This window comes from Geospiza fortis, unplaced genomic scaffold (assembly GCF_000277835.1).
Source record: "Geospiza fortis unplaced genomic scaffold, GeoFor_1.0 scaffold113, whole genome shotgun sequence".
NCBI lineage: Eukaryota > Metazoa > Chordata > Aves > Passeriformes > Thraupidae > Geospiza > Geospiza fortis.
In genome coordinates, this window is record NW_005054429.1 from 2,020,431 (window position 1) to 2,046,272 (window position 25,842).

The 25,842-nt window shown below is 39.0% G+C and overlaps 1 protein-coding gene across 1 annotated transcript; it reads left to right on the plus strand.

Moving 5' to 3' along the window:
• The first annotated feature begins 8,872 nt into the window (after positions 1-8,872).
• Positions 8,873-25,834, plus strand: BBOX1 (gamma-butyrobetaine hydroxylase 1). Its single transcript, XM_005426942.2, has 7 exons — positions 8,873-9,259; positions 10,915-11,029; positions 17,597-17,795; positions 21,186-21,291; positions 22,184-22,380; positions 23,088-23,254; positions 24,379-25,834. The coding sequence occupies exons 1-7, from the start codon at positions 9,038-9,040 to the stop codon at positions 24,537-24,539; spliced, it is 1,167 nt and encodes a 388-aa protein (XP_005426999.1). The 5' UTR covers positions 8,873-9,037; the 3' UTR covers positions 24,540-25,834.
• Positions 25,835-25,842: the final 8 nt, after the last annotated feature.

The following is a 25,842-nucleotide window of genomic DNA, read 5'->3' on the forward strand; positions in this document are numbered from 1 at the left end:
GGCCGGGAGGAATCCCGCCTGGGCGACAGCTTCCTGGGGCTGCTGCTGCACGCCCGCGCCCTGCTCCGCGAGACCCGCCACGTCTCCAGCGGGCTGCGCGACAAGTACGACCTGCTGGCGCTGACGGTGCGCAGCCACGGCGCACGCCTCAGCCGCCTCAAGAACGACTATCTCCGCGCCTGAGCCCGCCGGCTGCTGGGGACACCGCCATCCCGACCGCCCGTCCCCCGCAAGGCACGGCCCTGGCGCCCGCCTGGAAGGAGCACCTCCTTGGACAAACCCTAGAATTATGAAGCTCGGAAAAGACCTCCGAGATTATCAAGTCCAACCTTTGACTGAATACCACCACGCCTACTAAACCATAAGTGCCACATTTGCTCGTTATCGAACGCTTCCAGGGATAGTAACCAAAAATACATTCTTCTTCATGAAAAAAACCTTATTTATTTTACCTTCCAAACAAATAGCACAATTGTATAAACCAGGAGGTTCGAGGTATGTTTAAGTTAATATCCGAGGTATGTTTAAGTTAATATCCCATATTCAAAAAGCTACCCTCTGTTATATCATTCACCTTTGGTTGCAAAGTGAAGTAAGCTTTCTCGTGTCTGATTCCCTGTTGTTTGTTTTTTGTATCACCTGCTCTGCTGTGGCTCACCTGCCCTAAGTGTAGATGAAGTGAGGTGCTGGCCAGCTCCTTCCAGACTCCTGTGTAGCAAATACTTAAATTGCTTTTGTTGTTAGTCCTTCAGGGTGACACCTCTGGCCCTCTGTTAACTTCCTTTCTAATGATATGTATTATATGCTCTTTAAATGTTGTTCCACTACATAAAGCTGTGATTTTCATTTGTGTTTGGAAGGATGGGAACTATTCTGGCAGGATTTGTACTTCCAGGCTTGCTTATCTGTGACTCTAAGCTATCATAACCCTAAGAAGCAGCCAAAAAGGCCTATGTCAGATCTTGAGAATGCTGGTAGAGATTTTTATAGCAAAAAGAATGAGCCCTAGCACTGGTTAGAGTTTTGGATCTCAGATTTGAGAGCCAGAAGCGTGTTTCTAAAGCAGACAAAAAGGTTTTGTCTGTACAAGCACATTGACTTTTCTTGTTGGTGCCTTTGTACTTTTGCTAGCTAAGTTATTAATATAACTTCGTGGTCCTAGACAATAGTAAAAGTACCTGGTGGGAAGGAGGGTGGGGTTTTCAGACTCGTTACTGTTTAACTGACAATTTTGGGTAATGTGGCTATTAGGTTACAGATACTGCAGGCAGAATACCTGTTGGGATGAAAAGAGTTTATAGGTTGTTGTAATAAATATTTGAAAACAGTGTTAAAGTACATTTTTGTTATTAGTTTCTGAGACGCTCTTGATTCTAAAACATTCTATTGGAATGTGTCTTTTCAGCAAAACATTGAAAGTTTGTAGCCCCTGCCAAGTGAAATAACCAGCTTTTTAGTAAAAACAAATAAAAATTTTACAGACTCATGAGGTAATCAAGTTTCATTAAAAGCAACAATACAAAAGGCCTTGTGGGGCAGACTTCTTTGAGTTTTTAAGCACACGTGGAAGAGAAGCTGATGTACTTCTGAGGTCTGTTCCTGTTAACTCTGCTCCCATTTAGTTATACTTCAGTCTGCAAACCATTCAGTGGGTAAGTTACTCAACAGTGCAGTGGCTCAACATAAGTCAGCTTGGACTAGAGTGCTGAAGACACCAGGAAAGTCTCATGAAGGTAGGTGCTTACAGAATCAGACAGCTCATTTTGCTGAAGGCAGTGAAATGTAGCCTACTGGCAAGATAGTTTACATGTCATTTTGCATTTTTAAGTCCTCAGTATCTTTAAAGATTTGCTGGGGAAAAAAAAAAAGGAAATGTTTTATTGGTTGACTCTGGTGGAACCACTCAATGTTATTTTTCTGCTCTCAAGTTAGAAACTATATGACAAGTTCTAGCTCTTAAAAATTAATTTATTTGTGATTATTTCCTTGCCACTAGAGACGGATGGCACAACAGAAGAGTGAGCCGAGTCACTGAGTCTTGTCTGCTCACTATCTTAGCAAAACATAATAGCATTTCTGGGCTGGACCAAGCTCCGGAAGTGCCTGAGACCAGTCTCCCCTGAAGATGTCATGCAGTTCCATTTGTGCCCAGAGGCTTCTTAAAGGAAGTTTAAGTCTGTGTTTTACCCACTTTGAGTCATTTGTTATAACATGAAGTAAATAAACATCAGTGTTTGTTATAATATCAAACTGTTTGTTACAACATCAGTAAATAAACAAAAATGGCATGGCAGTGCTATTTTTTAGGCATATGAGAACAATATTCAAATCCTAATAAAAAACAGTAGTAGCATAAAACACAGTTTCTTGAATATCCTTTAAGCAGCTTGACTATGCTGTTTGCAGTAGCAAATGTTTGGTCAAGCTGAAACTATTCCAATGTATGCAGCATACCAAAAGAGTAAATGTTTGCAGAATGCTTACTTTTCAAAGACGGAGATGTGTGGGTATTTACAGAATAACTCATTCCACCCAATGCCCTGTAAATTGTCATCTAATGAAACAAGACTGTGGGACTTTACAGTCCATGCTAATGTTTCATATCATATATGAAATCTTGACATTTTTTTATGTTTCAGTAAAATAGAAACATTTTTCTATTTTAAATATGGCAGAATTCTGATTTTGTTTCAGTAGCATTGATTTTGGAAGGCTTTAAATGGTCCTTTCTAGGAGAAAATGAAGATATCTGAATCTGGTCTATGTGTAAGTTCACATATTTAATACAAATGGTCAATCTTATGTGAACTTGATGAAGCCAATACAAAAATCTTATACAAAATTTAAATCTACTAGAGTTTGATTTACATAATTTTGGCTGACTTAAGCAAATGTATACATTAAATACATCATTTTTTTGAGTCAGAGCTGATACATTAAATGGTTTTTATTGAGCTGTCTGTAAGAACTGAGTGCTTAGTGATATTCAGCAGTTTAAAGTTTTAAATTCAATTTTTTTTCTTTAAAAACTATGAAAACTATATTGCAATACTCTTTGCAATCTTATAAATGTCTTGCTTTTGCTTTTTATCTGATAAAACTTATTTGTTTGGGAGGTATTAAGATCTCCTGGATCTGGATCTTCATACAGCCTATTTCAAATAGTAAAGGCCCTTTTTAACATTGAAAATTTGGTAATTACTTTTAAGCAGAGAGCTTTAAAAGGATGATTCTAGCAGCAGTAATCCCTATTATGTTCTTCTGTTATGTTAAAATATATTGGTACTAGATTCTTTTTCAGAATGCGGAAGTTCGAGCTAAAATTGAGGTGACGGGGCTTTTTTGTAGTTTTCTGATGATTTTCAAAACATGTATTATTTCTGAATTTATTAAAGAGTTGATGGTGCTGAAGAGCAAATGACTATTTTCTGAAAAAAAAAAAAGTGCTGCAGCTGGAACAGTCATAGAGAGCTCACTTAATACTTAAGTTTTTCATCAAGGGGAACAGGCTGCCCAGAGAAGGTGTGGATGCTCCGTCCTTGAAAGTTCTCAAGGCCAGGCTAGGTGGAGCTCTGAGCAGCCTGGTCTGGTGGAGGGTGTCTTTGTGCCTGTGGCAGATGGATTGGAATGAGATGATCTCTAAGGTCCCTTCCAACTCAAAGTGTTCTATGATCAAAGCAAGGCACCAAGGGGCTCACCTGCACTTCTCTCCAGGTAGCTCACTTTTGAAGGCAGTACTCTCATGGGGACATTCTCACAATCCACTGATACACACAGAACAGGAGAAGCTCAGAGCATGCACAAAACCTTTAACAAAAGCTCGAGAAAGATAAGTGTGCTTGCCTTATGGCAACTGAATGGGTGGGGATTCAGAGGGGAGTGTGCAAACTGGATTTCAAAACTGTGATTGAAATCTTCAATCCTGGTAGGTTTGACCTACCCAGGACCATCATCACAAAGAGAAGTCAAGGGAAGCTTTCAAAATCTTGGTGAGCCTTTAAAAAACCTTATGTGTGCCAAGCTGGGGTGTATGAATTGTCGGAAGCTAAATTGTTGCTCCTATATGTTGTCATGTACTCAGATGCAGATTGGCAAGATGTAAACCTTGTAAGCAAAAAATTTGCCTGGCTTAGTCACTAGAAACAACCTTGTGAGCTACAGAGCTCTGGTCATAATCTTGTCTAGGAAATGTGTATTTTGTGGAGAAATTTTATTGGATGTGTCTATTACTGTTGGTGTGGCTGTTTGTTTAGATGGTCTTCATGTTGCTTTACCAGTTTCTTGCTCATGCTTCTTGAATATCAATTTTGTGACTATTAAAGAAATTTTCAGCTAACACTGAAGTGTTGTGAGTGAAGTGCATTTCACAGCCACTATTCCTGAAGTAAGCCTGTGGATTTAAAGTCTGTAATTTCTCTGTCTTTTAAAATGTATTTTTACTTGCAGTTCATTGGGGAAATTGTTTTTTTATTACCTTGATTTTTTTTGGTGAGCCATTAACAAAATATTGTTCAATTTGTGGGTCTGCATTTCATTCCTATAATATGTGAAACTGGCAAAAAAACCACCTGACTGTGCTACATGCTTCTTTAAAAAGCTGTTATTAGAACATATGTGTAAAAAAAAAAAGACTAAAACTGCCTGTTTTATTTTCTTCATTGAGTTGTCATCCTGCCTACAAGATCAATTTATCACTGGAAAAGGCAGAATTTAATGACTACGTCTGTAACAAGGAAAACATATGGTCTCCATAACCATTACATTTTTAATGATGTGTCTTGGACAGAGCCATTCCTCCTTGAAAACTACCTTACCTTGGGGAGGTACTGCTGGCAGTCTCCAGCATGCCATTAACATTCTTTCATAAGAAAAGACAATGCCAAGAGTATTGTGTTTTCTCAGATGACAACCTTACTTAGACTGCAGACACTCCTTGTAGGTGCTTAGAAACTATTTAGTAGTCATTGTTTGTGTCTAAACTCTCTTGGAGGGTCAGGGAGGAAAGTCATTGGGGAAGGTTGGCTTAGGGAAGAGATTCATTATCCAGTGAAGTGCATAATGTGAATATTGTGTAGAGCGTGATGACCAAAAAAGATATATACTTGCATCATATTTTCCATACATTTTCCACTCTGCAATTTTTTCCCTGTGACAGGGAAACCATAGAGAAGTTTTAGTGTTATAATAGAAATTTACTATTACTAATATTAATCATTTGGTATTATATATTTGGAATATAGTGTAAATACTATTATTTACCATAAAAATGTGGATATACTCCAAACTGCAAGATGGTTTTTTTTTTCTGTCTACTTGTTATCTCTTCTCCAAAATACTATGACTATGATTCTTAGTTTTGTGTTAAGTTTTAATCCACGAAAATCAATTCAGTAGACTTATAGTTTTAATTTATCAGCTGGATTTATCTAAGACCTTTTAATGCCTTTTTTGGGGTAATGATTAAGAATTATTTCCTTTACACTTTCTGTGTGGACAGTTTTTTTGTTAATGAAGAGCAGTTAATTTTTCTTAATAGCAGGCTTTGTCCTTTCGTAATTAATATTATTTTGTTTCTAATTTAATGTAATTTTTCTGAGATTTGTATTAAAGTAATCCACGTTTTACTCAGGATTCAAACAGATGTACAACAAAATACAAGCTAATTCATAATTTATAAATGGATCTGCATGTAAATTAGGATGCTACTAAATTTGTTACTTTAAATAATATTTCACATACTCTCTAATTTAAGAAGAATAACCCTAGAAAAAAAGACTGAATGAACAAGAGCCCATCTTCATCTAATCTACCAGATGTAAATTACATCTGGTATTTAAAAGCCCAGGTTCTTTTGTTCTTTCCACACACCACCACCACTCCCTGTCCCTCGCAGGAGGCTGAAGTGGTTTTCAGGCAGTGTCTCCGCTGCAGCGCTGTGCAGCCATGAATGAAGGTGGGTACATGGGGCTCTGTGCCTTCACGGGGCATATTTGCTGTTGGCTTATGAGGTAACAGCATCAGACAAGTGTTTTTCTGCAGACACTGTCACGTGGGCACAGAGTTTGTGGTGACCGGGAGTGGGGCTGTGGCTGATTCCCAGTGGCTCCAGCTGTGCCGGACGGGTGAACAGCGCTGACAGCAATGAGCCATGGAGTGCTCAGGTGTGCTGCCCAACCACACAGGGAGCAGAGGGCACACAGGTGCAATGCATGTAAGATGAAGAGTATAAAAGCCTGGATTAAAGAATAAGATGGGCAGACATCTGCAGCCTTCTGAAAAGGTACGGTGTGGCAGTGGGGGTTTGAAGATGTTTAGTCTCTTCCTGCCTATTGTGGGGCCAAGGAATCAGCCAGCAAAAGTGGTTGCTCTCCCCTGGAGAGCCAAGCCTTGAACGAGGCACACCTCAGTTAGGGTGAGGAACCTCTCCCACCCATGATCCTTTGCAGTTCTGTGTTAATTGTTGTACCCCATTGGTTTTTCCCTTGTCACTCTTCCAAGTTACATGTATCCCATTTGTTACTAGTTTCTCCCCACCTTTCCAGTTCCCTATATAAACCCCTGTTTTTCCTGTGAATCTCGAGCTGCTGTCCTTGGCTCCCTTCACAGAGGCCCTGCTCTAATAAAGGCTTCCACTCTGTGGAACCGGCCGCACAGTGCTGTAGTCTCTTTTTTCTCGGCACCGCTGCTGGGCTGAGAGTTGAGAATCAGTCTGCTGCTGGGATTGTGAAGACCCAAGGGTCCTGTGTAGCCTAGTTCTAAACTGCAGTTTAGTACTAGGCTACGCAGGATCCTTACATTCTGGTCATGTGTAGCCTAGTTCTAAACTGCAGCAAAGGAAAAACCATCTGATAACTCCAGCAGGTCTTTGTGAATCAAAATACTGAAGCCCAGGACATTTTTTTTGTGCACAAAGACAGCTGGCAAGACTTTGGTCCTGGTAGCATCAATATGTTGCCCTGTGAGCTTAAGAACAAAATGAGAAGATACTTAATAAATATGCAATGTTTGACATTGATAAAGTCATTAAAATATGTATGTAATGATTCAGGGGGAATCCCCTGAATTTTTCTGAATAAGCAAAAATATTAGACCAGAGCTTTTCTAATTCTAGGATCTGTACACCATCGTTCTGCAGTACAGTATGCAGCTGGCTTTAAATAAAAGAGTATATCCATAGAAAGTGATCTGGCTGTGAAAGGAGAGAGGAGCTCTCACAGAACCCTGTTGCTAAAGTCACATTTACAAAGCTTTTCCTTGCAGGGAGGTGGATTCCATGTTTTCTATTCCATAGTATTTACAACAGGGGTTCTGGTGTATGTACTTTCATACTTTAGGTTTTTGAATATGGTTAGTAGTAACTCTGGCTTTTGATTTGTGGAATTGGTTTTGAGGTGTCTTTCTGTGAGAGACTGAAACGTTATGGCTAAGGGCTCAAACATTGTTATGAAGGAATTGTTACCCTTTATGGCAAAACTGCACAATGAATCTGTGACCACCAAAGCCCACCCCTTCCTGAATGTGCCTCCTGACTGGAACTTTGGACTGGGAGTTCAGCTGCCTAAGGGAACAAGAGATAACAGTGACAGTATTGTCCAGTTACCTCTGGGTTAGGGAGAAGTAAACAAGGCTGGGGAAGAAGAAAGTATCCACAAGAAAGCCAGATCCAGCATCTGTCCTGAAAATGTGCTCTGGCTGTGTCCAGGGTGGGGGAACCCACAGACTCACCTGGCTGGGGCCAGGTTTGCCCTTACCCCAACCAAGGGGAGAGGAGGTTTCAGGGCTGTTGCATCATCTCTGGTCAGAGGACGTGGCAACGAAAGACAGCCAAGATGACAGATCAAATTGAAGGGATTTTTGAATAGATGTGTCTGACTATACCCTCTGTCAGCAACATATTGTGAAAAATGCGTATTTTATGATTGGCTTTTCACGAATATTAAAATGAGTATTTTATGTGTTATGTTAGAAAGTTATGCTGTATTGATTTTCTTAAGTAGTGTGTTAAATATAGTTTTAGGTTATAACAAAATGTTATGATAGAAACTATGTTATGTAGGATACTTTCTTTAAAGAGAGGACTCGCACTGAGATAGCAGCCACAGGACACCTGAATCTTTCAGAGAAAGAGAATTTATTGCTCCATTGTCAGAATAAACGAACTTCTTCCTGCCTTGCTCAGCCCTGAAGATGCTGTTAGGATTAGGAGGAAAAAGTTGACACTGACCAGAGAGAATCCTTTGTTTGAATGGAATTTATGCATCATGGATGAGGTGTATGAATATGCAACAGATTATTGTTTTTAAGGGTTAATCCTCTGTTAATGTGGGTCTTTTTCAGGCTTATTTTGCCCAGAAAAAGGTATCCGGATGTCCGTAACTCTTTGTTTCTATTGTCTCGTATTGTCCCAATCCAAATTGTCCAAATTTTTATAACTCTAATTCTATTGCTATTTTTATAATAATTTTATTGTTATTAAACTTTTAACATTTTAAAAATGGTTTTTTAAAACCACGTTTTTTTAAAAACTTTTTTTTTTTAAATCGCGTTTTTCACAGTGTCATGAATGTTTCTGAAGTCTAGGTAGTTGGAAGGGAAGGGAGAATCATTGTAAAACTGTCCTTGTGCTATTCTTGCTTCTTCAGTACTAAGCTGCTCTTGGTGGTGCTTCAGGAGCTCCGTGACGGAGTTCCCTCTGATGTTTTTGCTATAGAACCCAAAAGGTAGAACCCAATATATAATATAATAATGCTTTTTATAACTCTGCCATATGCTTCTTCATCATCAGTTATAGAAAATACAGATATTTCTCACGCATTTAATCGCACTTACACTTTTTCCTCTCTTTATTCTTTAAGTAAATGGCTTGAAACTCTGAAAAACAAATGGCAAATGGTTTCAAGAGCTCCATGACGAACTTCCCTCTGACGTCTCCCTGTGACGTTTTGGCTACAGAGTCCAGAAGGCGGAGGAGGCGGCCCCGCGGCGCTGCGGAGCGGTGTCCCGGTGTCTCGGTGTCCCGGTGTCTCGGTGTCTCAGCATGAGCCCGGCCGTGCGGAGGGTGCGGGCTGTGGGCGGGGGCCGCTCCGTGTGCGTGCAGTGGGAGGACGGGAGCGAGAGCCGCTACCCGTGCGTGTGGCTGCGGGACAGCTGTCCGTGCCCGCTCTGCTTCCTGCCCTCCGCCGGGGCTCGCAGGCTGCGCCTCGAGGACCTGGATGTCGACATCGTGGCGAAGCAGGTTGCTCTGGCAGATAGCAAAAAGGTATTTGAAGCAAACCGTCATTCACCGTCTCGTGAAAGTTGTCTAACGATGCTTATTAATCTAAATTCGAGACAATTGCAAGCTGCACTCTAATGACAGTTTGCTTGTTTGCAAACCTTACCAGGTATTTGCAAAGCTTTCAGGAAGAATCGCATTTTGGGGAATTCAGATCTTTCCACCTTCATGTGAAACTTCACTGCATGGATGTTATGCAGAGGCCAAATAAACCCAAGCTTCAGCTTTTATCATAAAATAATGCTTTTCAAAATTCTGCCATATGCTTCTTCATCACTAGTTGTTGAAAATACAGACATTTCTTGCACATTTAATCACACTTACAATTTTTCCTCTCTTTATTCTTTAAGTAAATGGCTTGAAAATATGAAAAACGAATGGTAAGACGGTGATGACTTTAATCTATAACAAAAATATCAGCTTTATTAGCAAACTTTCAATGCAAAATAACCTTCATCTTGAGTGAACACTCAAACCAAAGTTAATTCCAATAATCAGAATTGGACTAATGTCTGTATCCCTGTCTACTTATCTACATTAACATTTCTTCCTGCAAAATGGAAGGTTTTCAAGCAAGAGAGGATAGGAGCTGCCCTCCTTATGAATGTCAACGTTTCTTGATATATGAAATCCTAGTATATTATTTAGATTTTTTTATGTTTTATTTAAAACAGTTCGTGGCTCCTTTGGGAAACTAATTTTCTTGGTTTTATACTTAAAGATGTTTTAAACATATTGAATATGCAGCAGTCAGCCCTGCCCCAGATGGGGCAGCCTCGTTGCAGGGGCAGTTTGCAGAGGTTGACTCATGTGTGAGTATCTCAGCCACAGGATAAGGGTCTCTGGTGAGGAATTCTGGGCTCCTAAGCTTGTAGACAAAATTAATGCCATGTAAATTCATTATTTGATCAGGCAAATTAGGAATTGTCTGCTTCCACTTATATTCAGAAACTGATAAAAGCACAGCATTAATACTAAAATGATACTGATAATGTTTTACCATCATGTGAATGAGCAGAGTTGTGTGAATTGGGAAGTGATACCTATTCATCCACCTTGAAAATTCAGCTGGGGGTCTGTGCTGGACTGAACTCTTTCAGTTCATGACAAGCAAAGCCATATGCTTTCTATCCATGGTTTTTTTCAGGAATTGAAAAACCCAACACTTTTTAAAAAATTTATTTGATAGAAGGAAGACTTCAAAAGTAGGAGATGGATTTCTCTCATAGCAAAAGGTCCTTGTCTGTCTTGTTCTTTTTCTTTTCTCATGACCTGTCAGTGTTTTGCGAGAAATTTTCGCTCTTCTGAGCTGGGGTGAAGTGCTCTCCCCAGTGATACGTGCCAGTTTTTACAATTCCCTTCTTTCTGTTAAGTGCAGCTCCCACTGTGGAAACAGTCCACACAAGCCAGCAAATTAGGTCATGGGTTGAAATGAAAATGAACATTTATAAAAGTGTCAGAATGTGAATGATGTTTCAGTTGGGTTTTCATTACTTGCTATCATGCTTCAGGGAAAGTTTAACTCTGACATTATTGATCTAAGTATTACAACTTCTGCTGTTTCTAAGGGATTTTGTTGTTCTAGATTATGTTTTTCAAATATTTTTTTCGTAAACTCACCTTTTCCTTTGTATCGACAGATCTCTATTACATGGCCTGATGAGCACACAAGTGAATATGAAGCTGAGTGGTTGAAAAAACGATGCTTTTCTGAAGAAGCCAGAGCTGTAATGCGAGCAGATTTATTTTTGCCAGGTAGGAATTAAATCCATGTCTGCTATGCTTGAAACAAATGCAAGGGGTTTGACACTGACAGTCCTGGTTGAGGTGCCTGTGTGAGGACCAGGTCTACCCAGCTGAAGCTGTGGCAACAGCCCTTGGTGCCTAGTGCCAGGCTATGCATGTGTGACAGGGACCCGTGGTTATCTTTTCCCTCTTCTACTTTCTATACCTGGGAGAAGTACAACTACTTGGGCTGCACTTACTTTCCTAAAAGCCTTCTCTTTCCAGAAAGTGTTAGTAGGTCTCATAAATGAGCCATGGACCACCAGTGGTCTGTGACTATGCAAGTGTGTGAGTGCTGTTTAAACTATTTAAATTTTTTCTAAATTTTTCTAAAAAGAAAGATTATTTGGAATTGCAAGGGAGTTACAACTGAAATATTTTTTCCCCTTTTTCATGGCCTTCTTGTTAAAAAGTAACTGTGTAGCCTGGCAGTGTGTAGTGCTGAAGTTCAGGTTGTGTTTGCTTTGCTTCCCGTGCATGTTTTAGTGGTAGACTGTCTTTTAATCGCAAAGTATTTTGTACAGCTGTCTTTGTAACATTTACCCTGTACAAATCGCTTTCCCTTTAAAGTGGATAATTATAAACCCACGAGGTTTGGCATGATGCATTTCATCATTACTTTGACAGCATTTCAGACGAGCATGGAGGTGTGAAAGCTTGGAGGATGCCTGTGATTGCTCCTGACAGTGTTCCTGTGAGATCTGCTCTTGCAGAAAGCTGTGCATCTGTGTTCAGTGTTAAGACAGTATCTGTTAAAATAGGACACTACTGGTTTAAAAGATAAGAAATATCTCCACTCGTTTCAGTGGATGCTGTAATAAACTCTTCATGGTTCAGAATGGATCTATTTTCCCCTGGCAATATAAAAGTTTCTATCTACTTTACTTTTGGCAAAAATAAATGGTTGTGTTTACAACGGTTTATTTTGAAGAGTTTGGCATGCTTCCAGAGTGAATACGGTGAAGATACAGACCTCATTCAGGGAACCTAGACTTGATTTTTCAGATGGCAAGAACTTTTATTTGTGAAAATGAATATCTTATAAAAGCTAGCAGGATGTTTTGTAATCTTCAAAGGGATCAATGTAAATTTCTTTAATTAATACACAGGCAAAATAATCTAGATCTCAGGTTGTGTTCATTGGCAAAGGTATTAATTACTGAGATTTCAATATTTCAGATGTAATGCTACCTTTTTAACCTATTATGAAGTCTTAACTGGCTGTGATTTGCCTTCACATGCATGCATTTGCACAGTGGTTACCTTTGGCGTCTAAATACAGTGCATGTTTTGGAAGCCAGTTCTCTGTTCTGCCACTGCTCTTCTCCATCGGAGCCATCCAGGCAAAAATATACACCAAAGATCTGTTTCATTCTTTGGGCAATGCTTTTTCAAATTCTGTTTCACATGGTTGGTCTGAAGAAATTGTGTATGAATGTTACACCAATTAACTGGCTTTTTTTTAGTGGTGTCATTCATCTTTTCCTCATGCCCTCAGACAATGATAATAATGAGCTCCCTGGCTCATTATGATTGCCACCTTCTTGCAGTTTTCCCCAGGTTTCAGGTGCAAAAAAAAGGCTGTGAGTTTCCTTGCTGGCCATTGAAGATCTGTTTTTCATTGTATATTTTGGTAAGTTTAGAACACACTTCCTTGTGGTGATGCACACTGCAAATTACATGCCCTTAAGCAGCTAACCATAGCCCAGCTGTATAAGGTTACAGACAATGCTATGAAATGCCAGCCCAGCATGCTGCTTCAACAAAGAGAAATGCAAGCTTGCCAGACTGCTGTAGTTAAAGGTTAACCTTCATGGCTGACATTCACAGCTGTGGCTGGGTTTTTTTTTCTTTTGCAAGGGGTTATTTGCTTTTAGTGCTGCTTTTTTAAAAAATGTTTTTCCATCATAGTTTCTGATTCAAAAAACGTAAATGTCAGACATTGTGTCAAGCCCAAAAAGAAGAGTAGGTCAGATTTTCAGTGCATGATGAAGTGACTATAAATAGCTCTATGGCAGTATGTCAAGATTTCTCTTTTAAAACATTGCCAGATCCTATCCATGCAATATGCAAAATCAAAATCTGTTATTTGTGTATATCAAAGCTCATTTCAGCCCAGCTTACAAGATGCTCCCAAAAGAACAGCCAAGGAGATATATTCTACTTCTACAGCTGTGGTGTGTCAAAGATACCCTTTTTTCTTTCTGTTTACTGGAGTTCTACGCAGCAGATGTCACAGGAATGATTTACCATGTCTGTAATTCAGATGCTGGGGGTAGTAGAGGGTGCTTGTGAGAGACACTGAGTAAGCCAGTATCCAGTATCTAACTCCATTGTGTTTGCTGAGGCTCATTTTCCAACATGCTGGCATTCCAACAATAGGATGGGGCTGGGGGGGTTTGGAAATTAGATAACATCACAATCATATTTTCCTGTTGGGTGAAAGAGAAGATTCTGCAGAGCTAATCTGTAGTGGTACCTAATATTTTTAACCTTAGGTTAGGTTAATGTTTAAACAGCAGTTTAAAGGTTTCAAATGATGATAATTCTTTAAAATGTGATAATATGATACTGAATGTTTACCTCCAGCTCCGTAAAAGTTTGAATCAGGGTGCTAGCAGTATCAATGCTGTTTTCAGTTTCTCTGCTAGATCTTGAAAGTTGATAATTTTAGAAGGATGAAGTTAAAAGTAGTTTTTTACTTTAAAAGTTTGGTCATTTGAATTTATCCTGCAGTAATAACTAATAAGGACTTAATGACGAGTTAGGCTGCCATATACATAACTTACAATAATGCAAAAATACACTTGGCTTTCAACAAACATGAAAATACATGCTGTAGGCAAAATAATTTTAGATGAAGTAATTTACTCTAGTGGTGTCTAGACTTTCTTTTATTACTCCAGCAGATCTGATCAGCATTGTCCCAAGTTGTGTAGTAAATGCTGGATACTTCCAAGTGTTGATGCATACACACCATCTGCAGGTACTGAACAAAGGGCATCTTCACATTTTATGCAAACTCTAATGTAGTTAGGACTAAGCTGGTATGATCAAGAAATGGGATTTTTTTTCCTTTCTTTTTCCCTCCAAATTATTGTTCTGAAATTATTGAAAGAGGCATTAATTCTTTCAAAAGAGTTCATTCTTCCCATTTTGAAAAGCACATAGATCTGGGGTTTTAGTAGTCATAATATAAATTATCCTTAAAGATACAAAATAATTCTGTAAGACTTGTTTTTATCCTGTATGAGTTGTTCAGTTACATTTGCAGAGGAACCTGGGCAGGATAGATGGGGTGAATCCAGCAAGGTGAGGTTCATCAAAACCAGTTGCCAGGCTGTTCACCACAACAACCCCTGCAGCACTACAGGCTGGGGACAGAGTGACAGGACAACAGCCAGGCAGAAAGGGACCTGGGGGTGCTGACTGGTGGCAGACTGAATGTGAGCCAGCAGTGTAGCCAGGCGGCCAAGGCCAATGGCTCCTGGCCTGGATTGTGAATAGTGTGGCCAGCAGGAGCAGGGAGGTCATTGCTCCCCTGTGTTCAACACTGGTTGGGCAGCACCTTGAGTGCTGTGTCCAGTTCTGGGCCCTCATTTCAGGAAGGACATTGAGATGTTGGAGCATGTCCAGAGAAGGGCAGCAAGGCTGTAGAGGGGCTTGGAACACAAGTCCTCTGCAGAGCAGCTCAGATGTGTAGCCTGGAGAGAAGGGGCTCAGGGGTGAGCTCATCACTCTCCACAGCTCCCTGAAAGGAGGCTGTGGCCCAGTGAGGGTTGGGCTCTGCTCCCAGACAACCAGTGACAGAACAAGAGCACACAGACTAAAGATGCGCCAGGAAGGTTCAGGCTGGACCTCAGGAAGAATTTCTTCCCAGAAAGGGAGACTAGGCATTGGGACGGGTGGCCCAGGGGGGTGGTGGAGTCACTGTGCTGGAGATGTTTAAGAAAGGCTGGAGGTGGCACTCAGTGCCATGGTTTAGTTGACAAGGTGGTGCCAGGTCATGGGGTAGACTAGATGATCACAAAGGTCTTTACCAATCTAGCTGATTCTGTGATTTGCAAACAGAAAGATTTTTAATTTGGCAACTGCAGCTGTGCTGTGCAAGTGAGACCTAAGGCTGTCCAGACACTAATGACTCATTCCTATCTTTCTTACCCCTTCAGCTTTCAGAGCATATGTTCTAATACTACTACTATAGTATAATGGAAACTGTATTTACTGCCTTAGCAGGGGGAAGAAATTGTTCTATGATGACATGATAAAACAATGAAGCGCTTGAGTGGGATCCACCAGGAAATACTGCCAAAGAGTACAATACCTGCGCAGTTCAGTGCAGCTCCTTGATAGATTTTCAGGCTGAAGAGATTTTGTGAATAAAAATGGGTAGAAAGTTCCTGTTGTTTGGTATGTGGAAGAATAACATGCCATGGGGAGGATACAGTTTTCTAAGACTTTCAGGCAGTCTTTTTAAAAAACACTTTTAAATGGAAGAATGTAACTCTCTGCATACCACAAGCTCTTTTTTCCATTCTCTGAGTTTTGCTTTCCTGTCCCTTTTCCAATTAATTATGGACCTGGTAATCTGTCAAATTGTAAATATTGAACAACATAGAGCATTTTCATCCAGAGCCAAAGGTGTAAATGCCGCTTCTTTTAGCACAGACCTATGACTTGTCTCTCACCTATTGCTGTTGTGCTCGCCTGACTACGATGCTCTCTGGGACCAGTCAGGAGAATTCCTTCACTGTTTTTCATATAAATATAAATTGTTTAAAAGCAGTTCATGTGTATATCATGTGTTTAAAAAGTTCATGTGTATATCAGACATAAGTGTCAGAAATTAGATCTCAGAACTATTGCAGCTACTAGAAGGATCAAAATTGGACTAGTGTATTTAAATTAAGCTCTAAGAGCTCTCTGAAAAAACCCCAAAATTACTAATATGTAAAGCATAAAGATTAAAAAGTCTGCTGGAGATCCTGTGCTAAAATTAATCATTTTCTTTGGGATATTTAGTATTGAATGGTGTGGTCACATTCATATTACCACTTGGAGCTATATGCAAGGTTTCAACCTCTGGTGTATTTACCATGGTGTCATTATGGAGTACACTGGCAAATGTGAATGGGGAAAGGCTGTTCTTGCAGTAGCTCAAAGGCCGACCTCTTGACTGCATCAGCATGTCACTGAAGGGCTGGAAACTTGGAGCCTTTCTTCTCTGAAATTTGAGGTAGGATTTATATGCATTTGTGTACCAGCTTGCACCTTTAAAAAGAGAGACAAATCTAAACCATTAAGGATGCTGGCTACACTTGTCACTGGAAGGGAATTTGTATAAGAAAAGTGAAGGTTTGGGGAAAAGAGTTTATGGCCTTGTACGGCAGGATTGAACCGTATTTACTCTCTAGCTTTTTTGTTTTCTTGGTGTTTGGCAACTATTTTTGTTTGTTGTTGTTTTTAAAATGCAAAGTGGTGAAGCATTAAAGAAAAAAAGGTCTCCAGATTTAGTAGCTGTTTTAGGAGTATCAGTGTAGAGTTCAGTTTCCTTGACACTTTGCAATTTCCACCTTGTAGCAGTATTGTGGAGGTTAAATATCTCTTCAGTCAGCAGGCAATGTTATAGTATTATTCCCAAATACATTTCAGAGTCTGGCAAAGGCTAAATTCCTAGAAAAAATATTTCTGTCCAAGTTAAGTGATATGAGAAAGATTTTGAATTTAGCTTTTTCCTCCCTTTGGCTCCACAGCTCCACAGTTTGGATGTGAGGCCAGAGGACAGTCACCAGTCTGCAGGTCTGCTTGGGTGGAGGATGGAGGGTGGTGGTTCTACAGGGCAGCTGTAGGGATTGGCAGGTTTGCCATGCCAAAATCCGAGGCAGTCCCAGCGTTTGTTTGAACTATATGATGTCCTTCAGTCACCAGGTAAAATTACCCAGAGTTCTCAATTCTGAAAGCTCCTTGGAATTTGTAGTTTTTATTTGTCCTGTCCATTGAAGAGATGTTGGAATAAATAAAGATACAGGCATTTTATAAGTCATGCCACTTGCATAATTTTACAAATGTTTGTGGTCTCATTTCTAGTGTGGGATCTCTGTGATTGATGATTGGGCACGTTATCTCAAGATTAGCTAAAACACCAAGTAAGGTAGTTGTGATATAAACAAAACAATTATTCTAGATAAAATCTTTTCATGCTTTATAGTACATTCTTCTAAGAATAGCAGCTTCAGATTAAATATATAATAGCAAGGGAAAACAAATATGTCTTTACTGTAAGAATAAAAGCCCTGCTTCAATATTTAAGATAATGCTTGACTTAAACCAGTAATGTTTCAAGTTTTGCAAAAAACTAGAAGCAATGCTAACTTTACGCAAAACAAAAAAGGTAAGAATTAGCATCTTTGTCCTATTTACCCATTACTGTGCACTATCTTTGAACGTATGTGTATGTTTGTGCATAATAGCCAGTAAACTGAAGAGTTTTGATGCTAAAACAGCTAAGAACTTGTTTCTCTATTTCTTCCCTTTCAGAACATCAGTACTGGGGCTCAGACCTTCAACTTTCCAAAATACCTTTTGAAGAGATCATGTACAATGATGAAAGTGCATACAGGTGGTTGTGCACCCTAAAGAAAATGGGAATTGTTCTACTGACAGGAGCTGCTACAAGGCAGGGAGAATTGATTAGACTTGGCCAAAGGATTGGGTTCCTGCGTCTCACATTTTATGGGTGAGTTTGTTTTTTAAAATCTTTGTTTTGCCAGTGTTTTAATCACCTCTAATGTTCTTTGTCTAAGCTTGTTATATCTCTTTTGAGGATTTATATGTTAAAGCAAGGTGTATGGTTTTTTCTCTATATATTAGAAAATTTGGCATCAAGTTTATATACTGTAAAAGAGAATTGCTCTGCTATTACAGGTAGGGTATGTAGAGAAGAGCAGAATTAACACTAACTGCAGAGAGAAGGAAAAGTGCCTGAAAACAAATGTTGTTGAATATAGGGTAACAGTGAGACAGACTTACTTATCTATGCCATAAAACAAAACCCAAAATCCCTAATCCAGTCCCGTTCTGAACAGAGGAAGTTATCTGTTCTGAAACTTTTTCTTAGTCTGATTTTGAGTCATGGCTATAGGTAAGACTTAGATGATGGTATTGTGGCCCACATCACCAAGAAGATGGGCTGAGTACCCATTTTCCTACTTTCAACAGAGTATGCTCTGGAAAGCCATAGCAAATCCCAACAAGCAGAGTTCTGCTTGAAGGAGCACAAGCAGGCACTTGTAAATTATCCTTTTGATGCCAGGAACTGGCAAACTGAAGCTCTACCTCTGCAAGCACCTACTAAATGACTAGGCAAACCTTGGTGGCAACTCACATCTTGCTGAGCTGAATCAGTGACCTCCATCTAACTAAGAAGAAGTGTTTGTACCTAGTACTTACCATAATTTTCATCTTCAAAACAGAAGTTCAGTTCTTACTGGCATCCAGTTGCTGGCTTTTACAACTGTAATAAAATAATAACTTTGGGTTATTATTTCCCTGGTGTTTTACTGGGAGCCAAATACATGGCCTACAAAATATGAGAAATAAAAGGATAAACTTGGAGTTGGCAAACTTGCCAAATTAAACATTACCTCAACAGAACCCTGAATTTTAAACTGAAATGTAACAGCAATTAATACAATTCTAACACATGAAAGAAAAAAGCCTTTCTTCTTATCTAGATGTCTGCTTGGTGTGACCTTCCTAAAATGTCATTACTGTAAAAAGTGGAAACATTCTCTGTATCGGCCATATAAAAACACCAAGAGTTTCCACATTTTTAAATTAACCTTTTTCTTTCCATTATGGAGACCCAACTTCCTTAATGAAGTCTCCAGTCATACCACTATTTGTTTTTCCAACTTCTCACCTTGTAAGACCTTGTGTTCCTCCTCTGTTTGGAAGCCTTGTCCAGTGCTTGGTGTGGTGTGAAGGCTCCAGCACTGCAATGAAAACAGCCAATCCATCAGTGCATCTGGAGGTCCTCAGCAGCATGAGAAGAACACATGTCCCAAATCTCATATGTATAAGACAGACTTTTAATGAAGTGTAAGACCAAATGATTCAAATGTGGTTTCAGTTCCTAGTGCTGCACTTTGGCAGGACTAAGGAGGTAACAGACAGCCTGGTTTTCTACTGATGAAGACTGAACTCATGTTGCTGTCTAATGCAAAAAAAATTGCTACACCTGCTTGGTACCAATCTTCCTACTCCATCAAACAGCCTGAACAGTGGGCTTTGAAATGTGACCCTAATTATTAAACCACAAACCATTCCAACCCACTCTTCTCTCCTTAAGGTCCCAGAGTCCTCTGACATACTCTTACTACCTGTGCCCCCAAGATGGCCAAGCTGATGCTTCAGCTCAGTTGAGACTTAGACAAAGTGAGGTTGATTTTTCCATATTCAATGCTGAGCTCCCCATTAGCCTCTTTGACTTCAAATCAGTAACTTGGGCTTTCAGCAAAGCTCACTGTGTGGAAGGAAAGCTCCTGGGGAGCAGCTTCCCTTACAAATCCTGACAATACAAAAGCAATGACTGCTTTTACAAAAGCTTCTGATGATTCTATAAAATGTTATGACTCCAGCAATTTTATATATTTCATCTAAATAAGATGATGAAAATGTCTTAAATTGTTTTAGAACCATCAACTGACACCACAGCTTATCAAATTAAAGACAGAGCAAATCTAGCTGCCTTCAGCACTAATTACAGTAATTATAAAAAGGGGCTATTTTTTGGCTGTCAAACTGTGGAAGTGTGGTTGAAATTGTCATACTTGAGTACTGAGGTCATGTGATGATGAATATGTGCTGTTACTCAAGTAATGTACTGATGAATATGTGCCATACCAAATAATAAAAACTATTTCTCCTAGGCAGTTAAACACATTTGCAAATACTCAAGAGAGTTTTCCCTCTGGAAATCGCAGAAATCTAATTTTAGCATTTTGCATAATTTCTATACTAAATACCACTCCTTGAACAAAAGTATTTATATACTATATATAAATAATTTTATCTGCATGTTCTTTAGCCTATTTTCTTTTTAAACTGTTATTAAAAAGTAAAACTAGGCACACATCATCTGGAACATATTTTTGTCTATAGTATTCCACAAGGGAAAATGAGTTTCACAATTTCTTTTTGGTCACTTATGTGCGTGCAATTATATCATCTCTGTATGGTAAATTACACTTTTCCAGACAAACATCTGGATCTATAACATGCATCTGGTGAGGATTGTCTTCAATCATGTGAACTCTGTGTAAACAAAACCTGTAGTTCTGGGTCTCAAATTCTCCTGCATGGTGTGTCACTCAAAACACATTTTGTCTGTGCAACAACATGAGGCATTCATGTCATTGTCATATAGGTGTGACTTACTTTTTTCACTGCAGTTGTCAGAAAACTTTTTACTGAATTGTGCCAAATTCCAAGAGAGAAACTATGTAATAAAATAAACAGAGCTAGTTCTCAAAAAGGATGTCATAGAAAGGGAAGAAGTTTCAAAGTCTTTCATCAAGACATTTTTCTCCAGAAGCAAATTTTCAGCTTACAGGAAAGATCCCCCTATAAAGGATACTCTATATTTTCTAAGATTATGAAGCCTTAAAAATAACTTCTGGGGAAAATTACATGGCCTTTACAAGTTCTGCATTTCACTGATAATGTGCTCCATGTGGCAGAGGTAAAGTGAAAAGTTGATAAAAAGAAATGGGGCAGCTTCTACTCACTTGTTTCTGAAGCATCATTACTAGGATGATTTCTACTGGCAAAAGCCTCTTGGTTAGTGTCTTCAGCTGGCCTTTGCCACCACTGGAAAGCCATCCTTCTTCCAGGTACTGCCCTGATGCCAGATGTCCCTTGACACACTGAAGTTTTATCTAGGACTGCTGAAATAAGCCTCTGTTGGGTGGAGGGACACTGCTAAATCTTTATTTCCTTATAATGTTACAATATTTTCATGTGCAAAGATGAAGTGACTGTTGTGCTGGGATTTCATAGTTTCAAAGTGTACTGTCTGGCATGTGGGCTGGATGTTCTAACATCTCTTTTCCCTTACATTATAAAGACCAACTTGGCAAGTGCAAGACAAAGCAGATGCTAACAATGTAGCATACACAACTGAGAGACTCTGTTTTCACACTGATTACCCTGTTCTGCAGCATCCACCTGGGGTAAGTTGAGTTTACTGACTTTTTCACTCCACAAAAGGGGAAAGGGGAGTGTTCTTGTAGTGTGAAAAATGGTTGGTGATCAGTCGCTCTGAATTTGTCTTAAAAGAGCAATGTAAAAATATCGGTATATTAATCTGCATATGCTGATCTATATACACATGGCATGCAATTTATACAGTATGATATAAATTCAGCATGTCTCCCATATATCCCATAATTTTTAAATTAAATTCACAAAGTATTGAAAATATTGCCATATGAGAAAATTTTTGGGTTCTTTATATGCTGTGAGTACTGTTCTCATTATTTCACAAAAGTTAGGTGTCTAAATGCTATAGTCAGGTTGTGACATTTTAGGACTCATCTCTTCAGCTCAGGAGGGGAACAGAGAAAGAATTAAGATTAAGATGGTATATTCTGTTTTCTGTGAATTGGTAAAAGATAAATACGTGTTTGCCCTTTCATAACAGACAAAAAATCAGGGCCCTTCTGTAAAACTGGACAACCACAGAAAAGATGTTTTCACCGGTTCCTGTCATATCAAAGTGTAATCCACACAACTCACATGATTTGGAGAACTGGAAAGTAGTAGGAAGAAAAAGAGGGACTCAAAGGAAAGAAGCAAGACCTCTTTGCCACTGACTCACAGGTTGCAAGCATTAGAAGATATCCCAATGGGATGGATTTATGAACACACTATTTTAATTTTCTGCCTTTGTGATACTGGTGGCAGAGTGTTGTGAAGCTGCAGTAAATGAACGCTCAGTCTGTCACTGGGAAAAAAAACCAAACAACTAGAATAAAAGAACCACAAATGTGAGAGAACTGATACTAATAAGCTGTTAAATATGCAACCCAATTATTTTTTTAAAGAGCTGTTAATTCCTTCCAGGTTCAATTTCTTCATTGTATAAAGCAAACAGCTGCAGGAGGTGAAAGTGAAGTTGTAGATGGATTTCATGTATCCAACAAGCTGAAGAAACAAAATCCTGAGGCATATCAGATCCTGTCCTCTACTGCTGTAGACTATGCTGATATTGGGGTGGATTACTGTGATTTTGCTGTGCACTGTAAACAAAGGATTATAGAGTGAGTAGTTTCAACAACACCTAAAAAGAAAATCCCTGTCATCTGGTGGATGATGTGTTGGTAGGAGAAGGTCTGCTCCTGCCACCTTGTGGGAAAACACTGGTTTAACTTGGTCTGTAGTTCTAGGTTTGGGTGGAGTTTTTTTGGTTGACTGGTTGGGATCTTTAGTCTGTTTTTTTGGGAGATGTGTGACTTGTTCTGTGCATTGTGCCACTTACTTGGTTTTGCCACACACAAACAAGAAGTGGTGGTAATTAGAGTAACTCCTAGGCACAGGCACGGGTTAGCAAACAGCCAAATGCCAGCCAATATACATGTATATATGATGTCAAGGAGAGGTCATTATTTGAAACATTTAGATTAAGAATGATATACTATCAGGAGATGAAATGCAAATGTTCATACTCTTTTCTGATTTAAAAAAAGTTTATGATTTAATAAAAAAAGTTTACAAATAAAGAGTGTATAATATAGATCTTTGAGCAAATTAAGTGTCTACACTTTTTCCTGGTTATCCCTTTTCCTAGTTAGTCTTAATTAGCAAAATCCAATCCAATATCAATCTGAATTTTACTATAGAAACATACTGATATTCCAGCAGGAGAATTCAGTTATTGTTTAATCATCTCAAACTGTTTCAGTAACAACAGAAGACATTCCTTTTTCTTTTTTCCTTTCCTTTTTTTTCCCTTTTCTTTGTTTTATAGCACAGACTCCAGAGGCCAAGCAATTCGGATCAATTATAATAATGCAACTAGAGACACAGTGTTTGATATACCAGCTGAAAAAGTGAGGCCATTTTATGCAGCTCTAAAGGAATTTAATGATTTATTGAACAGCACAGAACACAAGTTTACTTTCAAGATGAAACCAGGTCAGTAAGTTCCTCTCCTCACAACAGTTTTTCACATGTTTTCCTGACAGTCAAAATACTTGAACACTGCTAGCACTAGTACTGAGGGGAACTTCAAGTCTTCCAGTCATCTATTTTATTTTATACTGCTTTCTTGCATTCATCTCGTAGATTTCTTTTGCCATTGTAACACTATAAAGAAGAAAAAAGTGGCAGGGGGGAATAGTCTACCTATAGATTAGTCAAATGTATGTCTAAACTAAATACAAAACAGCATTTTATGCTACATGGCATATTGGAAATTGATGTATCAATAGCACCATAGATTGGCAGTCCTATGTGTGATGTCATGTGTGGCCTTAATCTCTGTTCTTTCATTCCTCAGCATTAAAATAAATATATGAATCTCTCAAGAGATATTACAAAAGTAAATACATCTTTGTGTCTGACTGCCTCATATACTATGGTACTTGTGTCTAAAATATCTGTGGGGAAATTAATCTCTCTCCATTGGAAACGCACAATAAAATAATGTGTAATATCACATTAATGGAAAAACAAAGTGCCTTACGTTACATTAGTGGCATCCATTTTGTTGATTAATGCAAATGGTGGTAGGGGGAATGAGGAGAAGATAAGAAAGACTGTGAGTTTATTTAATTCAAGATTTACCATAATGGTGACACACAAGGGAGAAAAATTAAATTGGTATTCTAGCATTAGTTATGCAATTTCCTAACTCTCAGAGTTTTGGCTTTGTTCTCATGAAATTCTCTTAACAGGGATAGCATGTATGTGTATAGTACAACTAGTACTAGACTGGTCAAATAAAATGTATCCTAGTGGTTTTCACACCTTTTATTTATTTCACCTCTATGGATTTGCATTCTCCTCAAGGCTTGATTTTCTCAGTATGGACTCCTCTACCGCCCTGCTTTTTAACTCCTCATTATACAAGAAATGAAAGAGGTGTCAAAAGGGAACTGGCCTCTCTGGTTGAGAAAGCTAAAATTACTGTGTAGTTGCTGTGTATCTCCAGCTGTTAGTATTGCTCACTAACTGTTGATATGAATCTACCTCTGTGTTTTTTTTAAGGAATCAACTCTAACATTCCAACTACTGACCTTTGTGCAATCTCTTTATAGGAGATGTACTGACATTTGATAACTGGCGTGTGCTCCACGGTCGCCAAGGCTACCCATCCTGTTCAGAAGTGACCCGTCACCTGGAAGGTGCCTATGCAGACTGGGATGTAGTCATGTCAAGGCTCCAGCTCCTTAGGAAAAGGGTCCTGAATAGGGATTGAGCTTTCTCCTGACTAGAATGAGCAAAACATAGATTATCTAACCTCAATCACAACAGCAATATTAAAAAATATTAGTCTTCTTTTCAGAAACTGACATCACTTTTGACAAGGGCTTGTCATAGAACCAAGGTAAGGCTTTGAACTGACAGAGGGTAGGTTTTGATTAGATATGAGGGAGACATTCTTTACAGTGAGGGTGCTGAGGTACTGCAGCAGGTTGCTCAGAGAAACTATGGCTGCCCAGTCCCTGGAAGTGTTCAAGGCCAGACTGGGTGGGGCTTGCAGCAACCTGGGATAGTGAAAGGTATCCTTGCTTATTGCAGAGGGGGTGGAACGAGATGGTCTTTAAGGTCCCTTTCAACCCACACCATTCTGTGAGTCTGTCATAAATATATTTTTGGTTTCTATAAGCTAAGAAACATTTTGTTCATATCATTATGTTCATATAAATTTTGTTCAAAATTTATCTGTGCCCTGGTCTTTGAATCTAGGAAATACGTTCCTATGTCTGTACGTTTATGTGCTTTTATAAAAGCAGTGTGCAAAGTGGCTTGAAAGATTATAATTTCACTGGACTGACTGCAGATCACAATGCCTTCCTTTGCCTCTACATATCTACCTGCCCTCCCAAGAAGGCTAGAAAGGTAAAAGGAAAATAATATCATTAACTAAATTTTGTTATGAACAGGCACCTTTCTTTATTTTCAGACATGCATTCTTTATTGCATAGATCATAACTAAAATTCACTATCAAAAAAAACCCCCAAAACACTGGCATGATGCTATTTTTAAATTCACACCTTTCTAGGTAGGACTCTGCTGTAATACATGATGTCGTTGAACAGAGGCTGTATTCTCTATATCCCACTGTACATGTTTTGATTATTACAGCCACAAATAACTTTTCCTACATGCCCAAGTCCATAAGCTCAGAAATTATAAACCTACCAAAGAATGCATCATATTAATGTTCCTGTGTGTTAGGAAGATAAATCACTCTCAGTGTAGAGGTCACAGACGGGATCAGAAAACCTATCAGAAATCCTAATGTAGAGGCCATGTACAGATCTAAGGTCTCTACAGCAGATTTTTGAGTAAAGTCAAAAGGAGGAATGCTGATTATGCTTGGTGGCTAGAAACTACAAAGCAGAAGTGGCTTTTGACTTTGCATGTGACAAAAATGTGGCAACTAAACCCAAATCCATTTTTGTTATACCCACCTCCAATAGGTCTTTAGGATGTTTTCCTCTACTCAGTATGATTTTTATTCAGAATCCAATCTAGAAATGACTGCAGCCAAACT